This window comes from Garra rufa, chromosome 7, assembly GCF_049309525.1.
Source record: "Garra rufa chromosome 7, GarRuf1.0, whole genome shotgun sequence".
NCBI classification, from domain to species: Eukaryota; Metazoa; Chordata; class Actinopteri; order Cypriniformes; family Cyprinidae; genus Garra; species Garra rufa.
The window spans coordinates 44,745,360-44,771,903 of NC_133367.1; the positions used below are offsets into that span (position 1 = coordinate 44,745,360).

The 26,544-nt window shown below is 37.2% G+C and overlaps 1 protein-coding gene and 1 long non-coding RNA gene across 3 annotated transcripts in view; both read right to left on the reverse strand.

The window, feature by feature from the left end:
• LOC141339129 (uncharacterized) overlaps positions 1 to 26,544 on the reverse strand; it is a 63,626-nt gene that overhangs the window by 14,261 nt on the left and 22,821 nt on the right. Inside the window, exons 2-3 of one of the 2 annotated variants that reach the window (XR_012355898.1) lie at positions 18,813 to 19,015; positions 13,389 to 13,498 (exon numbers count right to left, since the gene is read on the reverse strand). This is a non-coding gene — a long non-coding RNA (uncharacterized lncRNA). Of the gene's footprint in view, positions 1 to 13,388; positions 13,499 to 18,812; positions 19,231 to 26,544 lie in introns of those variants that run through there. The other variant, XR_012355897.1, reaches the window with a different exon arrangement.
• sox2 (SRY-box transcription factor 2) lies at positions 13,874 to 15,900 on the reverse strand. The gene has a single exon (XM_073843849.1). The coding sequence runs from the start codon at positions 15,641 to 15,643 to the stop codon at positions 14,696 to 14,698; it is 948 nt and encodes a 315-aa protein (XP_073699950.1). The 5' UTR covers positions 15,644 to 15,900; the 3' UTR covers positions 13,874 to 14,695.

Below are 26,544 nucleotides of genomic sequence, written 5' to 3' on the forward strand. Positions count from 1 at the left end.
ATATAACAATATAGACAACTTTCAAACTGGTTTTCACTTTTAGAGTTTCAGAAAACTTCTCCGTCGTTGTTCGGCTGAACTCAAACCAGTCATTATGGCTGTAAAACTGAAATCTCAGCTATATTAATGTTTGCAACATCAATAGCCATTGAGGTGTGAAAATGGAAGGCCACATTTCCATTTACTCACAACCTTGGAGAAATGTTTACACGAAACACTTTCACCCTGGAAATGCGGCGACGAAGGCCACGCAGCGAAACGTGGGTTTTTACTCTATAGGTACGGCTAATGAATCTAAAAACGGTGGCAAAGGTGACATTATGCTGAAGTAAACAAGCCTACATACTCATACACCCAGCAAACATTCTGTCACTCATTTCAGCCACGAACGATTGTGATGGTGTAATAACAGCTTGAACTCCTAACAGGAGTAAAGACAGCGCGCGAGACGCTCTGCACCCGCGCTATGAGTATATCACTGTTCGCTTCTGTCATAACCACACCGACAATCACACACTCTGAGCTTTCTTTGAGTATTATCTCCTCAGAATAGCAGAAGAGTTTCCAAGGGGTCCAACGTTTCAGAGCAGTGTTTCCCGTTTTTTTCCCAGCGTTGATGTGACAAGAGTGGTATGATACCAGCTCTTAGACCCATCGTCGAAGCTGCACTCAAATGCAATCAAATACAATCAGCACCAATCTGGCAGGAGTTTGCCGCACTCTCTCGCTGAGTGGCCAGCAGACAGCCTCAGTCTGTTAAACGTGACAGATGGAATCGGCCCCCGAAAGAAGAGCCCGGGCTCTGATCTGCGTGGTGAGTCAGTCCTTTGATCACACCGTCTCCCCTGTGACCGGCCCAAATCATTTCAAATCACCCAACAGGTTGACTCAGATTTTTAGGGCCACGTGTAGTTTGGCCTTGTTGAAAGTGAGTAGACGTGAGTCCTCCATCTCGATGGGAGATCATATTGGCTATGTTACGTTGAGCTGCGTTACGTTACACAATGGTATGTCATCAATATTCAAACTTAAACACTGTAGTTTCGAACCTACTTACATTTCAGCAGATGTTAGCCAGGGCGGCCATGTTTAATTTTTTGGCGGGAATAAGAATGTTCAACTGATTGAACTGTTGCTTAACTCTTAAATGCATGACTGTTTCACCAATCACTATTACATATTCGGGTCTTTAGTGACCCGGACATATATATCAAGCACGGATGGATCTCTCACTGCTGCAAAATCAAAAAACCCTCTTGATATTTTAAGAACCATTACAGAAGAACAACATTTAAAAACTTAGAAGGGATCATTTAAGCAGATGATTTCATGATTGCTGTCATCGTCAGAGTCCACTTCCAGAGTTCATTCACCATCTGGATCATATTCGCGAACTCAACCATATTCGCAAAACTATCGTTTTCAATTACTTATATTTATATAAATATATATATATTTTTTTATATCACTGGCAGCTTATTCGCCACATCCACCATCAAATAACAGTGACATTTATATTTTATTCTGTACAGTAATTGCTCTGCAGTAAAGCCATTCTAATCAATTCAAATTTTGCAGATATTCTTTTGTTTTATTCCTGCAAAAGTTATGAGTGAAACATCACGTCATTATTGTCTATGAAACAGTGCTAAAGGAGGACTAAAGGTGAATTGCATGTATTGAGTCATCAGATATTTACATATTTTTGCGCACGGAAAATATACTTACACTATTACACACCTCGGGTCTTTAGCGATGCTATACACTTTTTTACAAAAAATGTATCAGAAAACAGACATTCTTTTATATTTTAATTTTTTTTCTTGTTTTATAATTCATAATGAAGAGATTGAGGAATACTAAGAAAGTTGATGCCAAACTTCAAAAAATAAAGGAGGGAGAGGGTAGTAGCAAATGACGTCCCGGGTATGCTTTTAAGGGTTAACAATGTATTGATTGTTCAGCTGACGAAAAACTTTTAGTACGACAAAAACTCCAAAGAATAGTTTGTAGGATTTTTAGCCAGTGCGTACCATTGTAAAGACTTAAGGGGATGTTTACACGACACCATTTTCAACTAAAAACTACAATTTTTTTATGTCATTCATTTACACGACAATGCCGTTTTGGGGTACTGAAAACGTCAACTTTTGAAAATGTGTGTAGTGCGTAGTAAAAATTTGCGTAGTGTTTCTTTACAAAGTGACATTGCCACCTACTGGTCTGGCATGAGTACTGTTTTTAGTCGTTTTCGCGGATCCTAGTGAACAGCGATCGTTTTATGACGTTTTCACCTGTATGCAAATCTTCAAAAACTCAAAACACTTTTTTTTTCAGTTTTTAGTACATTGTTGTCAAGTAAACGTACCGTGCACGTATCCCTTACAGCTTTGTTTTCATCCGCTTTAAATTTAGTGCCTAACCTGACTAAGGGCTATTGGAAAAACATCTTTCATAAAACCAACTAAAGTGGTTTTAAATCAAACATCATGTTAAATTATGTTACACTACAATTGTGGTTAAAGTGACATTGCCACCTATAGGTCTGGCATGAGTAAAAGAGTGTTTTTAGTCGTTTTCGTGAATCCTGTTGAACAGTGGTCGTTTTGATGGCGTTTTCACCTGTATGCGAAACTTAAAAAAAACTCAAAACCTTTTTTTTTTCAGCTTTTAGTACATCATTGTTGTATAAATGTACCATACGTGTATCCCTCACAGCCTTGTTTTCATCCACGTTAAATTTGGTGTATTTTGATGATGTTTTCACCTATATGCAAAACTTTAAAAACTCAAAACATTTTTTTTTTTCAGGTTTTAATACATCGTTGCCGTTAAGTATCTAACCTGACTAAGGTCTATTGCAAAAATACCTTTCATAAAACAGACATAAGGTTAAATTACATTACACTACAATTGTGGTTAAATGAATTTAAACTCTACTGTTTAACTCACTCTCAATGCAATTAACTATTTTTCATTTTGGCATATTGGTTTCTAATTCAAATCTTATTTGTACATCTGCTTACGCCCCATTGGCAGTTTTGTTGAGGGGTGGCATTAGGAGAGGACTTTCATGATTTTTTTTTTTTTTTAAAAAAAACCTTTCATTTTTTTATATAAAAAAAACTATGTTTCTGTATGAACACAGAAATGTGAAGCTTATGATTTTAGAACATTTTTAACAAAACTTCTCTGTTAAAACATATGCATAAGGTGGGTTATAACGTCATTCTTATAATTTTACAGTTGTTTTGTGTTTTTAGGTGTTACGATGGCCACAAAGTTGTAAAACTAGATACACCGTTACTCTAAAAAGGATAGTAAATGATTTTCACACTAAAATCATGTTAACACACATACCCTGGACCACAAAACCAGTCTTAAGTATCATGGGTATATTTGTAGCAAAAATGGGTAAAAACTATTGTTTTTTTTTTTCTTTTATGCCAAAAAATCATTATGATATTAAGTGAAGATCATGTTCCATGAGGATATTTTGTACATTTCCTACTGTAAATATATTAAAACTTACATTTTTATTAAAATATGCATTGCTAAGAACTTCATTTGGACAACTTTTTGGTGATTTTCTCAAGAATTAATTTTTTTTTTGCACTCTCAGTTTATTTATTCAGCTTTCAGATGATGTTTAAATCTTAATTTAAAAAAAAATTGACCCTTATGACTGATTTTGTTGTCCACGGTCACATATTGTGAAGCACTTCTTATGAAACCACAATGTGAAACCAGAAATGTAAACTTTCTTATTTATGTATTTATTTATTTCTGTTACAATTTGTGCACGAGTTTGGTTGTAAAATCATTCTTGTAACTTTTACAGCTGTTTTTGGGTTTTAGGCATTGCATTATCAAGGCAACAAAGTTGTAAAACTGGATATAAAGTTACACATAAAAGGTCAGTAAGATACTTTTTACACTAAAGTCATGTTAACGTGCATATTGTATGTCTTGTGGCTATATTATTGAAACAGAGAGCACTTAAACAAGTACTTTAACTTTTTCAAGTCAATTTTCATTCAGCTTGTACTCAACCCAGAATATACCTTTAAGTACTGCAGTTTGCAACTTGTAATTGGTGTAAAGCTCATCCACATTTAATAGAAACAACTAAACACAAACCAAAGGGTAACACATCTAATCTTGTTGTGCTTTTCAGACACGGAAACTGTAGTTTCCCAACATTGTTCCTGAGTCAATTAAGTTTGTGCGGCTATACACATGTTCTCCAGCTCTTCTCCAAACCGCTCCAACTTTTAATAAGGTTTTAATGACCACTTCTAAAACGCAGCCCATCGCTGAAGAGATGCTCTCTCCACCCGCCCCCTCTCTCTCTCTTTCTTTACTTTTAGAGCTGCAAATCTGTCAGGCCCGGCTACATTCTCACCCAGGTTGTCAACCGTGCTTCTCCAAGACAGGGTCACGGGGTTAAAATCGATTTCACAGGCCACCTGGAGAGACTAGGCCGCAAACTGACTCAAAAAATTTATATCAGTCTTAGAATTGCCTACCACCCAGGGTTAGGTTGAGCTAGCGCTCCCCCAAAAAGTCCCAGGCTCAACAGAAGTTGGCACAGGCAGAGGCTGGGGTTGTTGACCCTGCAAACTGACCTCTTCAAACTTCAACCGAATTGTTCTGGCAGTTTCCACGGTGACAGTCTACTCCAAGCTTATCCTACTTAGGCTGAAAAGGGGCACAAACTTTACTATAATCTGCCGAACCATGATACAAAAGTTGAGAAAAGGAGACTAAAATCATCAATGGTTTAAAACACTGTATTCATAAGAAACAAATTATGGAATACAACACAGCTCAGGTTTTGTCCAAACTATTCACCAAAAATTGGTAAATCATTCACCAAAAATTGGGCCATTCAGATCATGTTTCAGCTGTCACAATGAGCTGTTTTTCTTTTTTTTTTCCCCCAGCTTGAGGATTTTGATTTGGTCATGCACTTTTATTGAGAACATGAGATTAAGAAAAGCGTTTGTACATTTCCTGTTTCATGCAATCTTAACCCATGCATGGGCATTCATTAACCCTGTGACAAAGCCTTCATTAATGTCTCGCGTCTTAAGCCGTACGTGGGTCTCATGAAATGGACCATGAATTAATCTAATCTACAGTTGCACTGATTCCATGTTAAGAGAAAGTCACACAAAATACACAATTATCGATCATGCATTTTAGAGTTGACGTGGCATTTCACATATCTGCCAGCCAACCAAATATCTCTAAGACGGAAGATGAGATATGATACAGTCAAACTGTACAGCACAAGCTGTCATTATGCATTAATCTTTTGAGTTATGAACTTCATAATGTGTTGGCAGGTGCAATTTCAAAAGCTGCTAATCTGTGTCATGTCATATTCGGTTTCTGTTAAGAAAGCAATAGAACGTAAATGACTCTGACACATAAATCAATACAAAGACCTCTGCTATCTTGATTTACCTGCAGTTTGTGGTTTGTCTTCTTATATGTAGATCGGGCAGATAAATAACGAATTACACTTTTGCTAAAATTGTATTCATTAATGTATTTATTATGCACAAATATTTAGGTAACAGTTTACTTAAAGCCTTAATATAAATGTGACCCTGGAGCACAAAACTAGCCATAAAGGTCAATTTTTTAAATCTGATTAGGATATGACAACTTTTGAAAATCTGGAATGTAAGGATGCAAAAATAAAATCCAAATATTGAGAAAATCGCCTTTAAAGTTGTCCAAATGAAGTTCTTAGCAATGCATATTACTAATCAAAAATTAGGCTGTGATATATTTACTATAGGAAATTTACTAAATATCTTCATGGAACATGATCTTTACTTAATATCCCAATGTTTTTTGTCTTAAAATTGATCATTTCAACCCATATAATGGATTTTTGGCTATTGCGACAAATACACCAGTGCTACTTAAGACTGGTTTTGTGGTCCAGGGTCATGTTTTAAAGCATTAATTATGCCTTATAATGCACCTTATAATGAACTGTAATAAATTATAATACTTACCTATTCATTGTTACACCTTTGGAAATTATAATGCATTAAAACAAATTAAAAACAAGCATACGAATTGTACAATTCTTTTCAGATTTGGTTACAATTGTTCATGAGCAGTTATAATGCATTACATCCTACATTATGAATATCTCTATAAGACTTTAAATAGTGTTACCAATATTAAACAGAAAACAGAAAAAATGTACCTAAAATGGTAACAGTTAACCAAAATAAATAATATTGCTGAATTAACCTAAATACATTAATTTAATACACTCCAACTACATTTATGGGGTAAATCAAGTATAAATAACTCGTTGAGGTAACAATTGCAGGTTGCTGCTTTTTACAAAGTTAATACAAGTGAAACTAAGTGTTAACGTACTGTGTTCATGCTGGTGTAATTATAGATATGTACAGTAAGTAGTGAATTATACTAACAAGCAAGCTTCTGAAAGTAATTATTTTTGGAAAACCTTGTAATTACGCATTGTTAAACTTATTGATAAAGTCATTAATTATACATGGACTGAGTGTAACATGCAAAGCGCTACCAATAAATCAATCGCAAATAAAGTGATAATTCAGGCTTTGTTGGGTTACAATTGCCCAGAGGGAACCCAGCACTTGGGTTGTTGGCAGATAATGCCATAACTGCCCACCAACTGTTGCTTGTTTTAATGGGACTCGCTGTGTTTCTTATGTTAATTGGGCGGGCTGAGCGCAAAGACAGTGAAATCTCATCCTGCGACTAGATTGGCTTTTCAGAGGGAGATGTCATTTGGCTGAGCTCTGATCTCCTCGATAGCGAGATAGGCACCTGATTCAAATGGTTTGCCTGTTCCCTCTAGTCACTCGATCGGCGTGTGAACTCTGTTATTTACAATCAAATGCCCTGACCGGGCAGCACACACTTCAGCATCTCCCGTATCACTCTCCATATAACACCCTCTTTTAACTCACACCACGCGTTTGATCACACCACCTTATTGCTCTGATTTTTATTATATGAAAACCGTAGCATTTAAAACGTACATTTAAAGTTACGGGTCAAGAATCTCGTTAAATTCTACTCTATTTTTGTTTTTTTAGATACATTTAATAGACTTGGCGCTTTTTTTGTCAGTAAGCTCTTCAACACTACGTAGAAATGCATTTCATTTAATACATTTCAAATTACTTAAATATATGTTCCTAATGACTATATAATTTCTAATTGACAAATTGGTTGATCGAAATGTGGTGTAACTGTCCAAATACTAAGAGAAAGAGAGAGAGGGAGAGAGAGTTATATATAATTTTAAAAGGCAAATCTTTTCTAAGATATATATTTTAATAATTTAATGTGATATAACAATACCGGACGCCATTTTGTTATCGCTCATGTCAGAGTAAAACAAACGCATTACTTGATATTCAAACTATCATAATAACTTGAAAATACATTTTAAAATACAATTTGAAAATAACTTTTGAGCTCATGTACATGTGCTAATTTATTTTAGTTAGAATCGCCTGATTTGCTTGACGGTCACACCACTTGACATTTATCATTTAGCCTAAATCAGATTTGTTTTAGAACATCCTTTAAACCTTTTCTCAAGAAACCTATTAAAAAACAAGATTTCATCTTTTTCTGTTCTCGGACAATCTTAATTGTCATTGACCAATATGCAATTTCCATTGCATATACGTGCTTCCGGCAGCTCCGATCACGTGTATTCGTTTCAAGACATTTGAAATGAACGAAATCGCCCGCTAAAAAAATAATATGCGTAATTTGGAAGTGTCCTTTGCTCGCAGTGCTTTTGTTTGCTCCAAACGTGTGTCCTGTTTAAAGCATTACATTCCGTCACTTACAGGGAACGCTCGAGTAGCTCTTTGAGTCTGAATGAAAGAAAAAAAACCCTTTATATTCCAGCAGGGTCTCTGACGAGAGCACAGGGGCCATTCAAAGATTTAGACCCACTAACCACACTTGAGAATTAATTAGACTCATGCAAGATAGGCATGGGGTGACCTAAAATGGAAGCGTCGATTTTTTTTTTTTTTAGATCTGTATTGGCATATAGACACATTTGAAAGCTGTGGCTCATTGTAATATGTCACGCATATTAAGATTAAAGCTAACAACCAATTAAAACGGAAAATTAAGAATGCACTTATAACAAAATGCCCTTTTCGATTTATTCTTAACGATAATTTGATTTGGAAGTAAATGGCGGGATTGCTATCAAACATCTAATTTAATCAGGATTGAAATGTAATGTTTAAATTCTGTGTTTTAAGGACTTGACGTTTAAACAATAGGATGTGTTCTTGATAAAAGCCTAACTACGAATTCCAATCGAATATCCCTCCTATTCGATTTAACTCCTCGAATTAAAAGTGAAAGTCTTGGGGAGTCCGCGGCATGCAGATACCTTTAGGGCAGGAAGAGCCACGGAGATGTGAACATTTTGAGAAAATTAGTTGTCAACAAGCCCACGCGTTCCATTCAGATGACACGGGGGTGACCAGAGAAACATAATGGGCCGGTTGAGGGGCCCATTCAACGTCCAGACAAACCCTTTCTTCTGAAAGCACACATACGTCTGGTTGATCCAAAACTGAGAAGAGAAATGAGCTCTGGGAATATTCCCAAAATATTTCCTTTGCTTGTGCAATCCGTGATTTCACTTCAGTCCACTTTAGATCCTCAATATCGTCAGCTTCTTGGAAATTCTGTCTAGATCAAGACAAACCTTGTCAACAAATACCAGATTTAAATAGTGTAACTGACGATGAATATGATCTTTTTAAGTAGGATGACCCAGTTGCTTTTAGTGTCATTAATCAACATATATGCTATGTACAAGTGAAGCTTGAAATTGGCGGAATGAGGAGAACAATGCTCTGCTGTTTGTGAGGGTCAGCTAATGACAGCCTCCTAACAGCCCCCAAACCTAATGCTGGGAAACCAGCAAAAAAACTGATTTCACATGCTGAAGATCATCCATGCAAAAAGTGCGTCATAGATACACACATTCACCTGATGGTATTTCCTAGGAAATGGGAAACACAACGAATAGTTTTGAATAGGTTATTGTGTTTGATGAGGGCTGAATAAAAACTTGAAGAAAGACAGTTGATGCGTTTCCTTTCCACTTCCTTGCGGCGCTTTAAGTCGCAGTGCGATCCGCATATCGTTTACATTAAGAGTTCTAAATGAAGTCAAGCTTTATTTTTGCTAAACTGCTCGAAAATCTTTTCAAACCCTTTTAACCAATAGGAATTTCCCTTTTTAAATTAAACATGCTGCATTTTGCTTTTGCCGAACAAAAACAATTCAGTAGTTCTAAACCGTGTAAATGTTTTAAATCCGAATGAACGAAAAGCGCTATTTAGAATTTTATAGCCTGTTCGATTTTAATAAGGCACGCATAAATGCGTCTCAATTGATAGAGAATTACTGTTTTATTTCAATATATTTTGAACAAACACTAAAACGAGTGCACTGTAGGCTATAAAATCCCCCATCCCCAGTCTATCGCAGTCTATGAGACTCAGTGGTGCATTAAAAGCGCACTGGATCCGCATTGCTGTGACTGATCTGCTGTATCAAAGCAGAGATTGTTCCTCGTATGGGTTGAAATACTCGCACCTCAGCTTTGCATATGGTCAAACTTGTTGCTCCGCATAATGACACAGGACAGAAACACATGATAGGCTGATGTCATTTGTTGCAGACTGGCTTGAATTGATTGATCTGTATTGTCCGATCCGTTATCAGCAATTAGAAAAGAAAAATCGCGCATAAATTAGTGATTTATAACAGCTCAAAATTGTTGGATTTGTTAAGTCTTGCATATAGATGACCAAATAGCAACCCAAATGCAAGTTTCATTAAAACGCTGATCATATAAAAACGTAATAAAACTCTATTTGCATACTCTAAAGATCTGGCCTGCATTATTATGCATATCTGTCGGATTCAATCCAGAGTTATTAATAAAGAGATGATGGTTACATTGATGTCGAGAAAAAAGACCAATTATCCACGGTTATCCTGCCATTAATCAACTCAAATTTGTAACCAAACAAATGCTTATGTTTGAGCCGCCATCGAAATCATTTTCAGGTTTGATAAATGTAGCAAAGCAAAGCAGCTGGTGTATAAACAAGCATCAGACAATACAAACAATTAAATATATGGAGATATAATTGCATGCAAACAATAAAAAGGTGTGTGCACTTTAATAGTATCTTTGTACAGTATGCTATGGGATAAAGAGGGTGCTTTCATGCGTATTATTGAGAGAAAGCAAGTATTACATTTGCAAACAAGAAGGATCTTACTAAAAAGTAACTTTGCACAACAAAGACTCTGACTCTGGCATGCGTGAATATGATGACAAGCAGTTGTCAGAATTTGGTTGAGCTAGAGCCGTGTGCCAAATTCTTCAACGGGATCTCGAGTAGAATTATGACAGACTATACAGTGATATTAAATAAGAGTTTGATATTAATCCCTTCGACTCCCAAACAATAGACAAATTTACACGCGCACACACGCACACAAATATAGCTACATAAAACAGAACTTCTGTAGTTATGTCTAGCGTTGTAAAAATGCCCCTAATTAATTAAATCAACACGAACAAGCAATGACTTCAAATTTAAAACGCTTGCTTTTGAGGCCAGTCACATAAACGCACTTGTTGGATTTCAGAAAATTAAATGGCATACATCAGAAGCCGAAGTAGGCAGAAACAACAACCAAAAAATAAAAAAATAAAAACCCCGGCGGTGTTTTGTTAGGCTCGGTTCGGGCCGGCCGAAGCGAGAGACTGATGTGGTGCTGGCTGACAGTGTGTGGTCTTATTGAGACCCCCATCCCCCTGTTTCCCTGCACCTGCACTGGATCATTCACCCAATGAGAGACATCTCTGACAGTTCTCAATTCAGCCCATCTCACAATGCTCGGTCCCCCTCCATCACAGGCCCCCTCCCGCAAAAACCGCCACAAGAAACAACGTATTACTTTCTCTAAATAGTTTGCGCCTTTCTCCACCCATTTACTATCAGCAACAGCAGACAGCAAATTACACACAAAGACACACGCTACGCATAAATGTTTACAGTTAAATTATAATCTTTGTAGAACTAAAATAATGTAAGTAACCCTAAACGCTATTAATTAATAACGCTGATAATTATGATAATAATAGGCCCAATACTATCATGAAGATTAAGTGATTATCATTTTAATAAAATCTATAAATAATTATGATATATTGCACTAATAATAACAACAAAGACAAGAGCAAATCAATACTATAACCACTTTTATTATTACGTGTATTATTATTACTAGTAGTCTAGTAGTATTGAAGTATAGTATTTGAGGCTTATTCTTTCGTTTCAAACCGTCACTTATATCTAATCCTCAATTCAACTCATATTTGCTCATATTATGAAGAAACTGCCATGGTCAAGACTTGTTTTGCCCAACCAAACCATTACAAATTATATTTTGAAGGATGAGTTAGTTTGGCGCTCTTTGAGGCCTAAATCTAAAAACACTCCGTGAGTATTTCAATGTAGTCCATTTTACTGTCATCTGAGATGAAATCCTGAAAAGTTCAGATTTCAGCCATATGCACAGGCTGAGGATCTCATTTTATTCAGCTTCCTGTGGAAAGGTTCCTCTCCGGTGGGTTAAACAAGAGAGTTTGGAGTAAAGTCCTCCAACGCTTACCACCTGTTGCTCCACAGATATCTGCTGCTCTACAACAACAGCTTCCGCGGTCAGGCCATCTCATATATTACAATAAACGTGCAATTCAAGTAAAAAACTTTCTATGACTTTCTAATTCCAACCAAAAATTGTTTTATGTTGATTCGTAATATAACCAGGCAATTCACATGCATGACAGCTAATCAATTCTTTTCATGCTGCTATTATTATTATTATTAAAAAGAATTCACCTCGCGTTTGCTCAAAACGCTTTAAAATTTCGATTTCATTATTATTTCGTGTCATTCGATGTCTTTTATTATATATTATATCAAAATAACCCCAAACACCGCATGCAGTTTAATACTGAACAATTTATTTTCTTAATAAACGTGCCAAATAGCAAGAGTTCATATTAAGTCTAGCATTAAGTTCTGTAAATCAGTATTTGTCCGCTGTCACTCTTAGGAAAATAACTAAACAGCGGCAAATTCTGGTTTTTCAATAGCACAATAATTTTGGCGTTAAAACGTTTTTTTTTTTTTTTTGGTTTACACAATAACTCAATTTTAAGGTACAGGTGTAAGGAACCTTAAACCTCAACACAACGAACACTTCAGCAAGCACTTTCTTTAGATACTGAGCTATTGAGGAACGCTCCGAGATGCGTGTTGAGTCCACTCACATCCAGACTTAAATTCCCACTTTATCAGACAGATTCAGCCATTACAACCAATTCCTCCGCTTGTATAAATAATGGATTCAAGCAGTGCTCCCTGACCCTTTGAGAGTCCGGCAGGGACGCGTTTGTCGGAATGAGCCCTCGTCAAATATTCATTTAGCGCTTAATGTGAGCCCTTCTCCCCCGAGACCCGCTGTAATAGATGCCTCAGCGCCTTGGCAAGAAACAGCACTAATCTACCACCACAGAGCAGCAAAATATTCCAACACACTCCAGATTCGAAACTCCTTACATCCACACACTTCACCTCCATAATCTTATCTTCAGCTTGGTTTCAAGTAAGCGACACTGACAAACAGCACGGAAAAAAACACCAGCATGTTCTCTGTGCCCTGCGGCTGTAACTGTGTCAAACACTAAACCAGTATTTTAATACATTAATGTTAATGTAAACGCAAAGCCTGTGGGCCTGTGAAGTGCACAAGTGAGTGGAGAAACGCTTAATATTTTACTGCTATTTGTTTTACATTCGCAGAAAGCCAAAGGCAATTTCCAGTGAGTGACTGTCATACTATAAACGTTTTTTAATAATTATTATTTTAAAATAAAATGCATCTAATGCATGCTTGAGAATATATTTTAAAAATACAATATTGTAAAATGATAAGCTATAATATCATGCATTTCATGCTAAAATATAACGAGGTAAACTGTATCTATTATTTAATAATGAACAACATTAGTTGCTATTACAGAGAATTAAAAAAACGCAACTCTAAATAATATAAAATATAAAATAATATAAAAATTTTCTAAATTATAAATCTGAGAGAAAGTAAATAGAATTTTTTTTAAATGTTCTGCGCGCACAAAAAAAAAAAAAATACTGAATGTGCATTATAAATTATTGCACTGATATCAAAAATAGCTAATGAGAAATAAAGTTGAAGTAAGTGACTACCTTGACGTGCGTCTTCATTTCATTTGGGCCGTTTTATCTCCCCAAGCAGAGCAGAGATTTACAGACAAGAAACTTAAACGCTGTGGTGTCGCTCACAGTCCTCGTTTCCACTAAAAAAATAGAAACGGTGTTAACTTAATGCTTGCTAAATTTAAATAACATCTAACATTTCATTTGTTTGAATCAAACACCAGTAAACACACTGTCATAATTCTGCACATGCAATTCCAGTATACTTACTTTTGAAGAGCTGCACCCATGTGTCTGTGTCATCTTATCGAGACAAATTCGTGCAATAATGCACAGTTTATGTCAAATTTGTGATTTAAAATGTTGTGCTTGTGAATGCATATTAAACCATATAAATGACAGCTAATTTGGAAAGTGTAAATAGGATAATCAGATAAAAGCAAACATCAGATTCAGAGAGCAACCCAAATGTAAAAATCAAATCAAAACCAGAAACAATTTCAAATATCCAAATTTCAAAAATTTATTCATTTCAAACTGCATATTGAAAAAAACTCAGATTGTAACTGTTATAATGATGTTATTAGTTAAAATATATACATGGAGCGTTGGCAACTGCGTACAGGCCACATTTTACAACTACGAAAAATGAAAGTTTTTAAAATAAAAACTTAAAATATCACAGAAAATGTACAGAAAATTTACAAACCATGAGAAAATAAAGAACACAAACTTCATATACCTAACAGATGAGGAGTGGGAGACCGAAAAGAATAAAATAAAATAAAAATAGGTCAAACCTGCGAGAGTGCCTCTGTTTGTTCTCTCCTTTAGAACTTAATAATAATAATAATAATAATAATAATAATATAATGGTTTATTACTATGCACCTTCATCGAGAAACTCTATTTATCCCGTTCTTTCATGTCAGCGTTTTGCAGAATTTCGAAGCATATACTGAAGTAAACATCAGTTTTTTTTTCGCCTTTATAAAAATGTAACTTCCTGCTGTTTACAAACATTACATCTGGTTGTTATTATGTGTCTTTGATAAATACTGTACAAAAAGTCGATTGCAATAATAAAACATTTGATTCACTCTCCCCCGTTTCAGCTGTCCAGATACACCTTCTGAAATGATAATAAAAAAGAAAGAACAGAACAGAAAAGAACAAAAGAACAACAGAACGAAAAACTGTGTGGAGTTCCTACCGTTCCATTTTAAATAGAAAGCAAAAGTTTGTGTTCTTTCCTTGAGCTCTATACAACTTTTCCCTCCCCAAAGTGTTCTGTACAAAAATAGTCCAAAGGAGTCCAGCAGTGTAGAAAAGTTCATTTACATATGCGATAAGGGAATCGTGCCGTTAATCGTTGTGCCGGGCACAGGTGCGCTCTGGTAATGTTGGGACATGTGCAGTCTGCTCTGGGCACTCTGATCCTGGACTTCCGCCCCGGGCAGGTACATACTGATCATGTCCCGCAGGTCCCCCGTTTGACACTGTCCGGCCCGGGAGTGAGAGGACGATGTGACCACCGGCGGACTCGAACTGGACTCGGACTTGACCACCGAGCCCATGGAGCTCAGCGTCATTCCCGGCGTGCTCTGCTGCGAATAGGACATGCTGTAGGTGGGCGATCCGTTCATGTAGGTCTGCGAGTTGGTCATGGAGTTGTACTGGAGCGCGCTCATGTCGTAGCGGTGCATGGGCTGCATCTGTGCCGTGTTGTGTGCGTTCAGTCCCGGGTGCTGCGGGTAACCCAGCTGCTCCTGCATCATGCCGTAGCCTCCGTTGGTCCAGCCGTTCATGTGGGCATAACTGTCCATCCTCTGGTTGACCCCAGCGCCCAAGCCGGCCCCTACACCCACACCGGCGCCCATGGCGTTGCCGCCCGGCGCCAGGAGCCCACCCGGCAGGGTGTACTTGTCCTTCTTCATGAGGGTCTTGGTTTTCCTCCGGGGTCGGTATTTGTAATCCGGGTGTTCCTTCATGTGGAGAGCCCGAAGGCGCTTGGCTTCATCGATGAACGGCCGCTTCTCGCTCTCGGACAGAAGTTTCCACTCGGCCCCGAGTCGCTTGCTTATTTCCGAATTGTGCATTTTGGGGTTCTCCTGTGCCATTTTCCTCCTCTGGCCCCGCGACCACACCATGAAGGCGTTCATGGGTCTCTTGACCCGGTCCGGGCTGTTTTTCTGGTTGTTTCCTGAAGAGTTGGTGTTGCCCGTGCCCCCCGTGTTCGGCTGAGGCGCCGGGGGCTTCAGCTCGGTTTCCATCATGTTGTACATTTAAAACGATTTCGTGAAAGTCTTCCCCACCAGATGCAAATACAAAAAACACGCCAAAAGTCCAAAGTGGAGGCTGCCGAAGTTACCTTACCAGTTCTGGTAACTTTGCTGAGGAAGTAAGCGCTCTTAGGTCCTGTTGTGCCCACAAACTTCTTTTCTTAGTCTTCAAGAATCAACACAAACTCGGTTTCCCTCCTCGCCAGAGCCCTTGTCAACTCCTGATACTTTTTGAACAAGTTAATAGACAACCATTCATAGAGCGACTGTCAGCGAATATAAATTGTTTGTCGCTGACCAATCAGAGCGCGTCTGCTCCCTCAGCCAAGACTGTGTGTCTCTTGGATTTGCATAAAAGGGCGGGGTTACGGGCGGTCAGCAGTGCAGCGCTGAGCCACAGGCAGCACTTCTCCACCAATGAACACTACCAGTGTGTGTGTGTGTGTGTGTGTGTGTGTGTGTGTGTGTGTGTGTGTGTGTGTGTGTGTGTGTGTGTGTGTGTGTGTGTGTGTGTGTCTGTTAGCAGAGCAAAAACTTACTAAAGTGAGAATATTTCACATAAATGACTTTCTAATCAAACTATATTACAATGACATGATTTTAAGATCTTAAACTAAACACTGTAATACATTTGAAAGCTGTTAAACTTTTCGTATTGGTCGCTTTGTTTTTGTCAACAATTTTAAACAAACTGTTAAAAACACTGGGCATAGTTTTGAAAACATTTTTAATAATCGTTTATCAAGTCTTATAGTATTACAAACTCAAGTATTGCTTGATACACTCGTGAATAAAACGTTTAGGCCTATGGAAGTGTGTTAAACACAAATGTACAAATTTATTTATTTCTGTTGTGAAAGCGGTTGTTAATTGTGTGATTACTCGCGGTTGTTATTTATATTATTAGCACGTTAACACATCTAATAAATGTGCATTACAACTTGTTTTAAATAAGTGTTTTATTTCTTATTTCTCGAAACAATATCGAGAGCGTGTGCTAGGATTTCTCTATTTATGAACTGCACTTCAACTGGCTCAAGTTGAATGTGAATTAGAAAATGGAGAGCCGTCAATCATCACAAATAAGTAGTTTTGTTTCGGCTCTTGTCATTACATCACTGTGAACAAAAGCACCACAAAAGCTGACTACACTGACCATCTGAGATCTAAGGATTTGTGTTATTAGAATTCACTCCATGAAGACTGACAGGGGGAGAGGATTTATTCAGCAAAACCTCCTTAAAAATAACAGCCTTTTAATCATGCAATTTGACGAAATCCAATTGTTAGAAACAAACAGGCTGTGTTATAATAACTAAAACACGCGGTGGCTTTTTTGGCAAACAGATGTGTTCCCAAAGAGTTACGATTTAAACTTGATCATTCTTCTGCAAAAGTTGACAATAAACGACAAGACGAAAGAAGTGGAACTAATATACAAACAGGCTTAATGTCAGGAAGAAAAAAAAACACGTCGGATCATTTCTTTTTTTAAGCAGATCTTATTATGTTTCAACAGCGTCCTCTTGTGGTCACATTAATTTAAGAAAAACTCAACGTCTGCTCCTTTAAGACATTCCCCACCACATTCACACAGTTATTTTAAATCGTTTTATAATGTTGTATTTTGTACGAAAAATTAGCAAATTGTCAGCACATACAAACTAAATTATAAAGATCAAACACAAAATAAGACATAACGCTATAGCTTGTCTTAAATATTTTAAAATTCATTTTTTGAAGGATGGATGTCTGAATAAATAAACAAATAGTCTCAACGTCGTTTTAAACTTTTATTAATCGCCTAACAAGGTGCGAATTTTAACACGATGGCACTGCAGCGTGCGCCTTTCTAATGCAACTCTAAACTGCTCTCTCTCTATCTGCATTTGAGTGCCTTAATCTGCTTATGGAAATGTGTACAACAGCGGGGAATCTCTAACATCCCAAAGCGGCTCCTGCATAGGGTAAATTGTTAATTGTCGCAGTTCCAAATAATTGTTAGAAGCTTGTGGAAAAAGCAAGCTTCTTAACATTAAACTAAAATACATGACTATCACTTGACTGATTTTGACAACTGATGTTTTGTAAATTAAGAACTGAAAGTGAAAAACAATAAACATGAGGAAAATTAATTAGAAAACTTAAATATATTAAATATATCAGTACAACTATTCGTAATATTCCTCTGTAAACCGCGATTTGATTTTTCGTACAAAAAATCGTTTGCATGTCATTTAAAATTTCTCATAACAAAACTAAAGCAAATGAATAAACGAAAATAACTACCAGAAAAGGTTTCATTCGTCAATCGTTTTTATGTTTGCGTTCACAAATTCCATGCATGCGAACAAATATTTATGTACGCAATAACAAACGCAACAATTACACAAAACATTCTCTGAAAGTGAGAGTTAGAATAATTCAAGCATTAAGTTCTAAAATTAGGAGATACAAATTAGTAGGCATAAGAGGGGGAGAGCGAGAAACAGAAACAGAGAAGAGAGAGAGGGTTTTCTCCACTAGGGGCCGCGCTGACTGCAGATCAAAATGTGACGGATAACACTGCTTTATGTATCTATCAACATCATAACGGTATCTAATTTATATCGGTGCTTATATTATATTATATTTCAGAAACAACGGCAACCAAAATCAACAAATGGAAACGTTAAAATAAAATTTTAAATTTAGCAATTCATCCCGACATAAAAAGTTTGACCTCATTTGAAAGGTATCAATCTGACATGACAGATTAGAATTAAATCTGTCTTTTAGAATTAAAGTATTTTCTTTTTAAAAACTCGCATTACAATTTTGCAGATAACAAACTCATTTGTGTATGTTAATTGTACTTTACTATAACATTAAAACACTTGAAAAATGAAAAAAACAAACGTTTGTTTTTCTCCCCCCAAAGTTTTCCAAACAGCCGCGAACTGTCAACAAGTACAAGCAGACATCTACTGTACACTTATATGTATATATAACAATTAAAATATAGCCTAGCTTGAATTAAAAAAAAAAAGCAGCTTCTTAAAAACGCATATTAAGTCAACCACCAACATTTTAAAATAGCAAACATGTAACACGCTTTTTAATTCACTAATTAATATCCTGTCCCAGCAGACAGACACGCACAGACGCCGAGCATCACAGCAGAGTTACTTACACTCAGTTTGACTGACACATCCGCTTGCCTCCCGGGCGGATCCTCACATGCGCGCCCAACAAGCGGGCGCTTTTCCCGGCCGCGCTTTCCTCCGGCGGCCGCTCTCAAGATCCATCAGCGTCCACTCGCTACGTGTGCCCGCTAAGAGTGCTCGCTGCGCGGCTGCTCTCACCCGCCTCAGTCCCTCTACAGCTCCACACCATCTGAAAAGGGGCCGATTGAAAAAGAAGAAGAATGCATCAAGAACAACAAAAGTCACTTATAGCAAGTCTACAAAACCCCCCACCAAACATAATGAGAAAGGAGAAAGCTTTATATTTTTTCACTGGGTATTCAGAGATAATTTGAAGCCATTGTTTCTGGCACAGATGGCTCTTTTTAATACAATAACACTGTGAGCTCCACCAACAATAAAAATCTAAAGCCTTCTCCTGAATAACAGTTTTTGTTCGCTCTTGTAAAGGGCCAACAAAAGCAGTCGTGAGGTAATGGGCTGGCTTTTTTCAAACGCAAAGAATGGCTATTTGATAAAGATTTTACTTCAGAAAATACACTGCCATGGCATGTACTGTATAGCCGGGGAGCATTCGGTGCTTCCGTAATTTTATCACAACAACAACAACAACAACCGCAACATGAAACCACTACATAAAATACATTTAACTAATAATAATATCCTAACTATTATTATTAATATTATTTCCTCTTTATAATCAAGTCATGATATAATCACAATAACATAATCCACCAGTTTTTTGTTTTGTTTTGTTTTTGTTTTTTGTTTTTGTTTTTTTTTTTACCAGAAATGTTATGTATTTATTTAACCTTAATTACAGTTTTTCCACTTAAGATAAAAACAATAATACTTGATTTGTATGTAGACAAATTTGTCTATTTGTAAGTACAGTTTGCATCTATTTAAATGCATTGCTGAAATTGCAATTGACATGTCTAATTAATAAGCTCTAAAATATCTAACAACAGAAGCTTTAATTGAAAATGATGCTTTGAAGCAACGATCCCGGTCTTATTCGGTGTCGCTTTCGCACTTTGGCTCTGGTTGGGTCAGCGCTCTTATGGGTTTTGACAGGGCACTGAGGTAGAAAGCAACGGGAGGAAGACAAAAGGCCTCCGCGGGAAAAGTTGTTGTGTTTGTCTACCTTTCTATAGGAATTATGGGCCGCCTCGTCCTCCCTATACCTCAGTGCTGACAGTAATCCACTGCACTGACTGTGGAGGCTTTGTCTACTCATACAACACGGTTCAGTGTTAATCTCTACGGTGCTGCTACAAAAGAAAAGCAATAATGACTTCAATCAAAATACTACCCTGACTAATGAGCTTGCAAAGGTGCGGGCAAATAGAACAGATCGTGTGTAGGCCGTAATAATAATCATAAAACAACAAAACAAAAAGAACAGTGATAGTCAAACATCTTTGAGTTTGGCATAAAGTAAATCATTTTATATAAAACAACCCTTTATTATTAATATGATTAACAGATTTACAGTTAGTATAATGATTTTCTGCATAATAACTGATCTTACATCTACAATCGATGTCAGATGATGGGCTGATGCTTCAACAACCATTAAACAGTGACAAAACAAATGGCGGAAATGACAGAACTCCAGTCAGATCAGCTGTAGTTCACTTCTGCGTCGCAATTCGTCGAATACTAATGCGTTTCAGATGGAGTCGGCCTGCATCGCTGATATATGAATGAATGGCCGTTCATTTCCATATGCATGAGAGTGTGTTCTCACTGCTATTTTGTGCGCATTATGGTTACACAAGCCCAGCTTAATGGGAGGATGACACTTTAGACCCCTGTGCTCTTCCTTTTGGGCCCCGCTGAATCTGTAATCAAGGGGAAGCGTTTCAGGGTTCGAGACCTGTCAGTCACAGCCCGAGTGAACCTCCGTGTGAACTTCTTCAAGGGCTGAATGAACAGAGCTCCAGTGGGACCAGATGACTAGGCACTCCCCATGTGTTATTAATGTGCCATAATAACATTTATGTTATTAAATTAGCTCAGTGTTGTGGCCATGTTACATAAATTGCTTAATCTGAAAAGAAAACTGGGGTAGGCTTCATTATTCCCATATCGTTCACTGAGGCATAAAAGTGATAATATAAATTCATTCATAGCGTGGACTATACACTATTTAAAAAACATGATATGAAAATTTATTTAGTTAGGTACATTGCAAAAAAATGCTTTTCTTACTAAGATTTTTTTGTCTTGTTTCCAGCCAAAATATCTAAAAAAAAAAAAAAAAAAAAAAAAAAAAATCTAAATAAACAAAATAATCTGCCAATGAGGTAAGCAAAAAAATCGTATTTCGAACAGAAAACAGGATTATTTTTCTTGCCCCATTGGCAGATTATTTTGCTTGTTTCAAGCAAAAACACACTTAATTTTCACACTTAAAAAGACAATAATTTGTACTCGTCTAGAAAATCCTTCTTGATTTAAGAATTTTTAGATATTTTGGCTGAAAACAAAAAATCTAAGTAAGAAAAGCATTTGTTTTTGCAGTGTAGGTAGTCAGTACAAAAAATGACAATTTGACATTTGAGAAATTGTACAGTTGAGAAAATGCAATGAGAAATTATTGAATTCATGCAAATCACAGTTAAAATAATCATAGGGGTCCCAAATTGTGACTCTGGACCACAAAACCAGTCATAAAGGTTTTTTTTTTTTTATTGAGATTCATACATTATCTGAAAGCTGCCTAAAGTTTTCCATCTTTAAAGTCTTCCATCTTTGAAGTATTCAAAATTAAGTTCTTAGCGATGCATATTACTAATCAGAAATTAAGTTTTGATATATTTATGGTAGAAAATTTACAAAATATCTTCATGGAACATGATCTTTATATCCTAGTAATTTTTGGCATTAAAAAAATTGATCATTTTGACCTATACAATGTATTTTTGGCTATTGCTATAAATATAACCATGCTACTTAAGACTGGTTTTGTGGTCCAGGCTCACAATTGTTTTGTAATCAAAATATAACTTTATAAATATGAGTGTGATAAGAAATGCAATCTGAATGCACTTTAAGTTGATTTGGATAAAAAAAAGCATTTAGTAAAATGCATAAATTCAAATAATTTCCTCTGATTTTCAGGTGAAATATAACTTGCACATGTTCTAGAGAGTTCTTCACCTAAATTGTTATGCTGCTTATTTTTTCTTAAATTGATCATAATCCACTCAAGATAATCCTTCGTCTTTCTGAATTAAATGCTGACGCAGCTGACAGAGGTTTCAAAGTTTCCACGCTTTCATGGTGACAGCACTCTTCCAAATTAGTAAGCTGAAACTCATCATGCTTAACTAAAGGCTTGTAATGTTTTGTGTGGGATGTTTTTACATTCGCACGACAGAAAATATATGTCATTCACTGAGATTATCACTTCTCTGTGTGTGATCTACCTGCCACATAGACTAAACATCCTGAAAACAGTTTAAACAGCGGGAGAACACAGGATCAAAACCATCACAGCTACTTCCTTTAGTTAAAGGCACGAGCCAGGACCAAGTGATGAAAGCCTTGAGATTCATATACGGTCTGGAGGAAATGCAGGCGCAGTTATCTGCAGAGTTACATCACTGGCTGTGATTGTGGTTCAGGCTACCAGTATAGAGAACCGCTTTTGAGCCATAACTTCTTCTTCGTTTGATTATATGTATGTGCTCTAAGTGGGAAAGAAAATCTATAACGCCTTTATTAAGGAAGATCTCAAAGGTCAGATTCACGACACGACTGCAAAAGCAGTGAATAGCAGGTCTGTGTGTGCATATTAATTTTCTAGGTATTCTGAGGTGTCTTAGGACCTCAAGGTCTTCTTGCTTTTGAAATGTTTAATTAAATGACTTTGCCTCATCATCAGGAACATGAAACGAAAGAGGGAAAACAGTTTGCCAACCTCCAGAACAACACAAAAGACATTATTCGAAATCACCACCTACAGCAAATAAGGTGCAAAGAACATATGGCTTATATTTACCCATCTTGTCTCGCTCCAGTTGAATTCAATTAAAAGGCGTCTGACTTGGAAATATAGAGTGCCGTGACACTAAGCTGACACACTCTGGTGCCTTAAAATACACTGGATTTTCCAACCAATCCAATCCAGTATTGATTAGGTCACTGACACACAACCAAAGACTCTCTTGAGTGGCATCAACAACCCAGTGTCAGTAGCAGTTTGCGATATTTGAATAGACGTTCATTGTCTTAACACAACAAATGCACCATCATCAAGGTGTGAACAACTAACCCAATGGAAAACAATGGAACTTGCTGTAATGATGCTACAGTGTTCTGGATGGCTGCCAGGGCATTGCTATGTGGTTGCTAGGATGATCTCGATAGTTGCTAGGGCATTTTCAGGGTCTTCTGGGTGGTTGCTAGTTGGCTACATGCTGGTCCACACAAAAAGAGCACCATCAAGGTGTGAACAACCAACTGAATTTGCCTTAATGGTACTAGGATGTTCTGGGTGGCTGCCAGCACCCTTTTTATTTTGCTAATTGGTTACATACTGGTCTATGTCAAAAGAACAACATCAAGGTGTGATCAACCAACCCAGTGAAAACCAATGGAACTAGCCGCAATAAATCTAGGATGTTGTGGCTGCTTGACAAGGCATTGCTTTGTAAATTCAAGGATGATCTTGATGGTTGCTTGGGCATTTTCAGGGCATTCTTGGTGGAAAATATTGGTTACATATTGGTTTTCGTCAAAAGAGCCACATTAAGGTCTGAACAACTACGATGGAACTGCAAAGATTATAGGATTTTCTTGATAATTCCCAGGGGAATGGTTGCTAGGGTGATCTTGATAGTTGCTAGGGCATTTTCAGGGTCTTCTGGGTGGTTCCTATTTGTTACATATTGGTCAATGCCAAAAAAGCACCATCAAGGTACGAAAAAACCAACCAAATGGAAACCAACTAAACTTGTCGTAATTGTACTAGGATGTTCTGAATGGCTGTCTGTGCATTGCTATTTGATTGCAAGGGTGTTCTTGATGGTTGCTATGGCATTTTTTACTTTGCTAGTTGGTTACATACTGGTTTACGTCAAAAGAGCCATATCAAAATGTGAACTACCAACCCAAAGGAAACCAATGAGACTAGCCACAATGATGGATGATTCCCATGGCATTGCTATGTGGTTGCTACAGTGATCTCAATAGTTGTTAGGGCGTTTTTAGGGTCTTTGGGTGGTTGCTAGTTAGTTACATACTGGTCTACATCAAGAGCCACATTAGGGTGTAAACAACTATCCCAAAAGAAACCAATGGAACTTGCTGCAATGATGTTAGGATTTTCTGGATGAATCACAGAGCATTGCTATGTGGTTGCTAGGGTCATCTCAATAGTTACTAGGGCGTTTTAGGGGCTTTGGGTGGTTGCTAGTTGGTTACATACTGGTCTTGTCAGAAGAGACACATTAAGGTGTGAACAACTATCCCAGTAGAAGCCAATGGAACTTGCTACAGTGATCTTAAGACATTCTTGATGCTTGACAAGGCATTGCTATATCATTGCTAGAATGATCTCGATGGTTGCTAGGGCATTTTCAGAGTCTTCTTGGTAGTTCCTAGTTAGTTACATATTTGTCTACATCATAAGAGCTACGTTAAGGTGTGAACTAATGAACAACCCAATGAAAACAAACTGAACTTGTTGCAATGAAGCTAGGATGTTCCAGGACATTCCTTTGCAGTTGCTAAGGTGGTTGCTAGGACATTTTCAGGATGTTTTGAATGATTGCTAGTTGATTACATATCTCAATGTCAAAATAGGCTACATTCCAGCTCAGGTTCCTCCTTCAGTGTCCACCAAAATTTTCAAAAGTCCAGACAAGTACATTTTCTCAATAAGTAATATAAATAAAGGTATCATTCATGTCTGTAACACAAATTGCAAGGCAAGTTACCTGGAAAAGTTTAATACTGAGTGTTTGGGGGTTGTAGCAATGTTAGCTGGCCTCAAGCACTGATAATTATGACTGACTTAGCAGTAATAATAAATAAACTTTAACTCAATAAAAATACCTCAAAACAAATTAGCACAGAGCTTCTAAAAGAGTCCCTATAAAACCATGTGCCTGTTATTCAAAATGCATAGACACAAACACAAGAGACAGGTGCTATCAAATAGTCAGATATGGGCTCTGTAGCATCATACGGAAACAGAGCTCCAGCATCCCTCATATAATGAAGAGATAGATAACAGAACACTTGCTCACTGTAACGGCAATAATAGATCCGTATAAATTGCACGGGGTTGCTGATGCATTGACACACTGCTTACTAGACAGATACTCCAACAGCAGACATACCGATGGGTTTTGTTTACCGGCCAATTTGAATTCAAATAAAGCTTTGCTTTCGCTGACTGCACATCATTATCCATGAGACTATAATCCCACCAGCAAATCCTACAGCTTCCAGAGCCAGACCTTTTGTTTGGGATTACTGGAAGCTTAGCCTATAACAAAGAGAAATGAGGCATTTCCCTCATCCTCCGTAATTAAGTGTGAAGAGTTGTTTCAAATCCAGACGAGAAACTGGACACACCACAGGATGATACCTCTTAGACTTTGGTGACATGGGTGATGGCAGGTGTCCCTCGCATTTATGCTTATGAATTTGATAAGATATAGACTTAGAGAACATATCATAGACTGAAAAGCCAACATCATGGCCGAGGACACCTTGACTTCTCTTAGTCCTAGATTATGTCTTTTGACCGCCTTGAACAGTACTATTTCTATTAAAGATTTTTAAATGCGAATTTGATTCCAGAAAAAAGGTCAAGATGTTATTCCTCACAATTCAGCTAATGGTCTATTGATAACTAAACATTTTGGCTTCTTGGGTTTTTTGAGTTGCTCAAGGTTATTGCGTTTCTGTATAGGTTTGTTCGGATTGCCTTTCGGGCTCATAAATGCACCATAGATGGTTTTTTTTTTTTTTTTTTTTTTATAGAAAAACTAAAAAAAATCAAGTTCTTTGTGGAACTACTGACTGGAACCTCTATTGTTAAGAGTGCAGGTCAAAAAATACTCAATTTTTATTCAGCATTTCACTTACTAATGCTCTACTTGAGCTCTACCATAACCTTACTAAAACTGCATTCTCCTACAAAGTTCCTCTCAGGCTGACATTTTTAATTGGAGAGTTTCCACACATCACAATGGACTTGGGAAGCGTGTGATTCAGTCAATCTCTGGCTTCGTTGAAGTGTTTGAATGGGCCGCTTGTTTCCCAGTAGAGGAAATGCACAGTGTTCCAGCACTGGCAGGTTGTACGGAGATATCTGTACGGACACTGGCTCTGGACCACCATCTGAGATGAGCAGAGACTGGGTTTGATGGCTGTCCAGTGCACCGGATCAATACAGCTATCTTGTGGACTTTTTCTCAAGCGAAGGGAAATCCAGCAAAAATAAAGACCAGCCTTTTGTGAATAGAGGAAGATCAATGTGGTGTCGCACCCCTTCCAGATCACAGACAAAAAGAGACAATGGCCAGTTTTTGGAGATGCTATTAGGCTGCTCTAAATTACACTGAAAACACATTTATGTTGGGGTGGTTAGATGAGACAACATCATCATATGAACAATTTTCAGACTTTCAGACATCTGTAGCTATATATATATATATATATATATATATATATATAGCTGTGTATATGTATATA

Bases quoted from the DNA above. Each gene is read 5' to 3' on its own strand.
- sox2 (XM_073843849.1), bottom strand. From the start codon at position 15,643: ATGTACAACATGATGGAAACCGAGCTGAAGCCCCCGGCGCCTCAGCCG.